Source organism: Chanodichthys erythropterus, chromosome 13, assembly GCF_024489055.1.
Source record: "Chanodichthys erythropterus isolate Z2021 chromosome 13, ASM2448905v1, whole genome shotgun sequence".
In the NCBI taxonomy this organism is placed as follows: Eukaryota; Metazoa; Chordata; class Actinopteri; order Cypriniformes; family Xenocyprididae; genus Chanodichthys; species Chanodichthys erythropterus.
In genome coordinates, this window is record NC_090233.1 from 51,330,342 (window position 1) to 51,337,841 (window position 7,500).

A 7,500-nucleotide genomic window follows, 5' to 3' on the forward strand; every position below is an offset into this window, starting at 1 on the left:
CAGAAAATGACTGGAAGGCCAAGAATACTTTCAAAATATGATGAGATGTTTCTCATAGTTTCTTCTTTGAGAAACTGGAAGAAGTCCAGGAGGTCACACTAAATACTGATATTTGCTTTGTTGTGTACGTATTTCCTGTATTTTCTGTTTGCATCATAATAAAGAGACTGAAAAATAAATATGGATGGTCATTAAAACATTGCTAATACAACAAAGCTGGTGGTAATATTATATTAGGGCAAATATTTGCTACTCCCCATAATGCCTGATTTCACCAGTAGATTTGAAAAAAATATTTCACTGCATTGTTTCACTGCTCTTTTTAAATATTTCTAGAGTATGCAATCAATGACAATACTCTTATTTTACTCTTACTCTTACTCTTATCTTACTTAAAAACAAAATTATAACAGACAATTATAAAATTGTTAAATTTATAAAAACATGAAATAATAATTATATGATTTAAAATGTTTACTGATTGATTACATACTGATTCAGTATGTAATCACTGAGTATTGAGTACTGAGTATTTCTCTGCTGGTGTCACCATTTCCTAGTGCATGGGGGGCCAGAACCACAATTTTAGTAAATATCCAAAAAAAAAAAAAAAGTATTCACAGGTAATTGCAGTCTTATTGTCACTAACAGTAATTATAAGTACATCATGATTATTGGTGGCTTTTCACTGCAAAACAACAACAACAAAAAATGCTGCAATTTTTGAGAAAAGATGGAAATTCTCCTACAAAACTCCTACAAAAAAGAAAGCAAATTCAGTCATTTTAGGCTGCAAAATCAGAAAAAAGTCCCATGAGATCCTGGAGGGACTGATGAATCAGCCAAAACATGTTTTTCTTTAAATCTAGTGTTTTGCACATGTGTCTGTGATGGTTTAGGCCATAGAAAATATCATTAACCTGGTATAAAATCAATGGAAGTCTATTGGAATGTCCTCATTTATATAGTGAAACAAATGTGTGTGTGTGTGTGTGTGTGTGTGTGTGTGTGTGTGTGTGTGTGTGTGTGTGTGTGTGTGTGTGTGTGTGTGTGTGTGTGTGTGTGTGTGTGTGTGTGTGTGTGTGTGTGTGTGTGTGTGTGTGTGTGTGTGTGTGTTTGTGAGAGCTGTTTTGCAGTTTACCACAAAGCTAAAGGTGCTCACAAGGTGTTTTTGTGTTTTTAGCATGACGGAAGCACTTCTGTAAAAGTTTTTAGCAATAAAATAAGTGTTTTAAATGTGCAGAAGGGCTGCACATTTGTTAGCTGATGGGTGCTAATCAGCTTTTCGCAAATGCATTTCCCAGTGTATTTTCAAGTGAACTGTGTGAATTCTGAAGTTTTGAATGTGACTTTTGAGGTGAGCGTTTTACAGGAAACCCTTTATTTTTAGAGCGGAGAGCAGTGACTGAACAAGTGACAGTCGGCCAGTTAATGTGTGTGTGAATGTGTGTTTTTGAGCCTTCTGTGCTCAGTATGCCAGGAAACTCAACCACAGAACCGGAAGTGAAACTAGCTTGTTGTAGTCTCACAAACTCAACCTCTTGAGTTTCAAATGCTTTTACTACATGCTTGTATTATACACTCAGCAAAACAGCTTTAACCCTTTTCCTTTGCCTCCACTGTTTACCTGCTGCCTCCACTTCACTCATTGCTTTTATTTATGAAGCTTTACTGTCTTTTACAAGAAAAAAAACTTTTTTTTGTGCACATAACATGTTGATTATAGCAGACTCATTGTATTAATATTGTTACGTGGAAAACCTACATGGCAGATTTATGATTTTATAGGAGTTAGGTTTCAATAACACAAATATTAAGATATATGAAAACTATTACAATGAATAGTCTGAATTTTTCAAAATAATTAGAGCTTATGGTTAGTGATTTGAACAAACCCCAAACACCAAGTAATAAACTCAAGTAACCTCAGTGAGTAATATTATATTATTACAAATCATGTCTTGTTAAGGAGAGATGTATGTATACATAGATGTATATGGTAAAAAAATGTAATTTTTATAGTCTCAAACTATTCTTGTATTAATTTAGTTTTAAGTGTATTTTTTGAGATTAATATCCGAAAGTTCACAAAAACTGACAGCTTGAAAGCTCTTGTAAATATCCATAGTTTAATTGATACGAGTAAGCTACAATGTGACATGAGACTCGCCCTGCTGAATAGATGATGTCACATATTACTTGCATTATCACATGCTCTGATTGGCTAATCCCACTTTTGCAGTGCATCATTCATTGCTTTTAGCATCTGCATTTCTTCAGCAAGCAAGCTTTTCTTAACATATTTAAGTACCTCATGAATATGAATTAATATTTGCATCTTAATGTCGACCCTGTGTAGGCAAAGGTTCGGGAGCTGGAGGAGAAATGCCGCAGTCAGAGCGAACAGTTTGGGATGCTGTCACAGGAACTGGATAAGTTTCGGGTTCAGGCCTCAAAGATCGACCTGTCGGGCCCCAGTCTGACCCAGCTGACCAATGGGGTCGGCCTGCCCGGTGAGACTGGTATGCTAAATTAACCCTTGTGCTGTGTTGAAAATCCTTTACCTAATTTGGTGTTCTGGGCCTTTTAAATTGCTTTTAAATCTCTCATTATGCCATATTTTCACCAAACAACTTGTTTTGCAACTTCAATTAGCACAGGTTTTTATGAAGCCCCTAAAGGGACCTTTGCAAAAAAAAAAAAAAAATGCAGACTTTCAAATGCGCCTGAGAAACTTTTTGCATGGTTACGCATTACAATTTCCGGTTTATGTATGCTTTCTATAACTTTTTTCCTTTGTGTGGCACTGCAGTTTTACTGTAAAGAAAAAAAAGAATATGGATGTGCATGAATTAATAAAGATCTATTTTCTTGAAATGTGGCTTTCGTTAGGGCAGTATACCTCTAATATTATGGTCTTATGTCTGCTTTAATGCATCCTCTGTGGCAGCTGAGAAACCGGGCAGGGAAATGGGCTGATGGTGCAATATGGCAGGATGCATTGTCCTATTGCCAAGTTCAAGGGTCCATGAAACAAGACTGATACAGTAAAAAGTGCTCAAATTTTGGCTTTCATCAAGGCAGTATACTTCTAATATCATGGTCTTATGTCTGCTTTAACACATCCTCTGTGGCAGCTGAGAAACCACACTGTGAAATGGGCTGATGGCACAATATGGCTGTGTGCATTGTCCTTTTGGCCAAGTTCAAAGGTCCATAAAACAAGACTGATAGGGTAAAAAGTGCTCAAAATTGGGCTTTCATTAGGGCAGTACATATGTCAAGGCCTCGTGTCCGCTTTAATAAATTTAACTCTTTGGTGGCAGAGAAACCGCGCCGTGAAATGGGCTGATGGTGCAATAGGTGGCTCAGTGTGCATTGTCAAATACTGTGTTTTCTTGAGCACAGCCTAAGCACTGTATGTGTGTCTGAGAGATCTGAGAGTCTGAGAAGTGGATTCCGTCTGCATTTACCCCTCTTTTTCCAGGCACAAATGCCTCATGGGAAGACATCGCGTTCTGGAGTTTGGAGGGTAATGAAGCCCTCTTTGATGCCTCTGAGCCTGGTACTATTTAACTTGGTTTCGTTATAGGCTGTGTTTGTCCTGAATGGAAGATGTCACATGTCTGCCTGCATGAATAACACATGGAGTGTGACCGTGGGCAGTAGGGGTCACATCCATGAAGAGTGCAATGAGCTAGAGCTGGGCGATATGAAAATATATACCCTGAGAAATAAGCTGATCATACCGCCCACCCCTATCCTGAACCATAAAATAAACCGCTTTGTGATGCTATAGATGTTCTGTGTACTGACAATGGTACTGTTTGCAGTTCTCACCTTGTTAATGTAAGTTTTGTATTGGTATTTTGTCATATGAAAATGATCACTTACATAATTGGTAGAACATTGCATGTCTCTCAGCTTTGTGAGGAAATGATCGGCTGCTTTATTCTGACGGACCGATCACAGTTCTCTGGTGATTCACGACAGATGCTTCTTGACTATGTTCAGAATGGTATACTACCAAATTACTTGTACTATGTTTGCAGTATTGCTTTCCAAGAGGATAATTGATAATTGGACGTTTTCTTAATTAAGCATGCAACCTAGTAAGGTCATGTAGCAAAAGTGTGGCATACTATATTGCATGAAATGGCATACTGTATTGGATTTAAATTCCACCTGCAGTCAATAATTTTATCCCTTAAAAATAATCAAAATCACATATTTAAATGTTTTTGCACATGGTTTGTGCAAATCTTGATTTTCACTGCAGGGTGTCTTTAAAAATAGTACTCTATGCAGTATGTACTGCTGTAAGTACTCCATTCTGAATCCGAACATAGTCCTAATCTTCTGCTGTATATGTGGATGCATTATCACGCAAATCTAACAGCACGTTTAAATGTTAACACGCACTCGCACAATTTCTGCTTTGCACTTTTGTGTTTTATTTGCCTCTTTCTGACTAATCCACTGCAATATGAAGAAGTTGCTGATGGAAATACTCAATGAAAATGACAAGTTTGTCAGATTAATTTTAAAGCAGGCAAACGATGAATGAATGTAAGCAGAGGGAGGAGGTGAAGGTCATGACACAGGGATTGAATAGCATCACCAATACACACAGATAAAAATATGCACACATACATAAACATGTTTATCTAACTTTTTTTTTTTTTTTTTTTTTTTGAGAACGTAACTTGTGTATGTTACTTTGAAGAAAGTCATACTAGCTGCATTTCTCTGCGCTCACTGCATGTTCTCCTCCGCCTGTGTTAGATGTTGCTGCGGTCTTGCGGACGGGCTCCACTCCACATGCGGCTGAACTGTCACTGTCGCGTCCCGAACGCTCACCGACCACCAAACACCGAGAGCTGCCCGCCATCAGCGTGAAGTCCGGCTCCACGTCCAGCCCCACGCCACCCCGATCCGAGACCACGCACCTCTCCCCTAAATCCGCTGGCTCTCGCCCGGCCAGTCCCCGAAAGGCCAGCCCTACACATGAGGTGAGGAAAACTAGATGACTACACTCTAAAAATGCTGGGTTAAAAACAACCAAAGTTGGGTTAAATATGGTCAAACCTGGTGATTGGGTTGTTTTGACCAACCTGCTGGGTAGTTTTACTTAACTATTTTTTAAATGGCTGGCTATATAATAGGTTCATTTTAAGCGTTATGTTTATTTTTTAAGTTTAATATACACTGCCCGGCCAAAAAAAATCGATATTTGGATTTTAATAGGCAAAATCTTAACATCACAACATTTATTTCCATCAAGAGGTGCATAATTTTTTGTTCAATGACAATGCAAGAGGTGAGCACTCTGTAAAGTCTCCTCCAGCACATCCCAAAGACTTACACTGAGGTTAAGGTCAGTGCCAATTAATGTGTGAAATTGATTCTTCATGCTCCCTCCCAACTCTTCTTTCACAGTTTGAGCCTGATGAATCTTGACATTGTTATCCTGGAATATGGCCATTATACATCTTAATACATGGTTGTTTAAGAAATGAAAAGCTTTTAGGGTTAAAAGATAGACTCTTAAGTATTTGCCTATTAAAATCCAAACAGCGAAGGACTGTGGGTCCTCATAATGTAGGTCAAACCAGTACACACACATACATATATATATATATATATATATTGTATACACTGTATATATATACTGTATATATGTTGATTGGTGATAAACATGACTATAGAATGCAGTTAGAATGCCCCTAAAATTCAAGATATTCAAGATTTTGTCTTATATTATGTGATATATTTAGGCAATATGACATGAGTAACGAGCGCAATATCACACAAGTGATACCAATTTTTTTACCAACATTTGGCAGTTTTAGTTTCTTATTTAGAGTATCATTTCATTTTAAAAAATCTTATTTTGGGGATAATTTGTTTATTTACATTTACTCGCCCTTCAAACCTGTATGACTTTCTTTCTTTTGTAAATCATAAAAAAGATATTTTGAAGAATGTTTGTAACCAAACTGTTTTGGTTTTTATATATATCTAAATACCAATTCAGATGCAGAAAAATCACGGTCCTTGTAGCCTAAACATAAATTATGTTGAATAAAATAAAATATTTCTTTCTAAAGCTGCTTTTTGTGATGTCTGTTTGATGCTTTTCTCATTTAACACAATAATGACTTTAGACCAAGGCAAGGGAAAGTGCACTTTTTTTCACCTTGTAGATGTCTAATTTAATGTGTAATTTTTGGGATAGGTCCTTGCCTTGGTCTAATTGCTTGTCTTTCAGTGTGAGAACAACTTTGGTTTTTTGGTTGAACAAACTTTTCTTGATTTATGCACCTGAGAACGGACTTTTTTTGAGTGCATACAATATAATTTTTTTTTATACACACTAACGACTTGAAATTATTCTTTGGGGAAAATTTCTCAGCCAAATTTGATGTGTGATCAATTTGTGATTTAATTAGATTAATTATTCAGCACATCATGTACATGTAAAAAAAAAATTAAAAACTGTAATTGCAAATTACCATTAACCTACTATTATATGCTTTATAAAAAGTATTTCTTTTGAAATGTATGGTGGATATATAGGCATAAAAAACAACACAAATGCTAAAACATTCAAATTAAAATATAATTAAATCAAAATAAAACTAAAATGTAAAAAATGGCAAATATTATAATAGTATATTAACAATACTAAAATAACGCTGCTCGCAGGTGCACGTCTCTAATACAGGGTTTGGAAACCTTTTTCACATGAACTGGGACTTCAAAATGTCTTAATTGGATAAATAAAAAAGTTACAAACTTATTCACAGAGTTACTTTCACTCCACTTTTTTGTGCAGAATCATCTAGAATGCAGATCATTTGTTGGCTTCTTTCTGGGATGAATTTCATGAATGACAGGGTTGAGTTAACCTTCAAGCGTTTCTTTGAGGTTTATCTGTGAAGTTTAAAAACTGGTCCTGGGTCAGAGTGCAGACGCTCTCCGGAGTGCGTGCAGCTGTCTAAAGCTGATATTCAGTGAGATAATCCTGTGCAGTGCTGGATTATGAAGGTTGTAGTAGTTGTAAGTGATTATCCATAAAAGGTTTGACCCTTAAGCTATAAATACTGCCTGTATGGGTCCATTTACTTCTTACTCACAGCATCACTATATTTAGATGGTTTCAGCTGCTGACACTGCAAGTTTATTTAGGGATAGACCTGTTATTACTAAAAAAAGTTGTACGCGATGCATAATGTGAAATGCTGGTATTTTCTAGTGGTTACATGCACAAGTAAATGAGCGCAATGCATGCATAGTTGTTAGTGATTTAGTTGAATATCTTTTTGAGTTTTGCTCATGATTTTTGAGGATGAGGGCATTATGCAATCGGTCCATGGTGGGATCTTTGTAATTAGATGCATTAGATATCATAGTCTTTCCATTAAAAGTATATAAGTTTTTTGGTTTTATTATCCAACCTATGTACAATTGTATGGTTACTTACATGATATTTTTTTG

The 7,500-nt window shown here is 36.3% G+C and overlaps 1 protein-coding gene across 6 annotated transcripts in view; it reads left to right on the forward strand.

The window, feature by feature from the left end:
• Positions 1 to 7,500, forward strand: part of LOC137034028 (RIMS-binding protein 2) — a 141,930-nt gene that overhangs the window by 102,476 nt on the left and 31,954 nt on the right. For 4 of the 6 annotated variants that reach the window (XR_010896895.1, XR_010896896.1, XM_067406603.1 and 1 more), the window contains exons 15-17: positions 2,360 to 2,522; positions 3,488 to 3,565; positions 4,786 to 5,012. Coding sequence is in view for 4 of the 6 variants with exons in the window: in XM_067406603.1 (XP_067262704.1) it covers positions 2,360 to 2,522; positions 3,488 to 3,565; positions 4,786 to 5,012 (468 nt within the window). In the remaining 2 variants the exon portion in view is untranslated. The remainder of the gene's footprint in view (positions 1 to 2,359; positions 2,523 to 3,487; positions 3,566 to 4,785; positions 5,013 to 7,500) is intronic. The other 2 variants (XM_067406604.1, XM_067406605.1) reach the window with 2 other exon arrangements.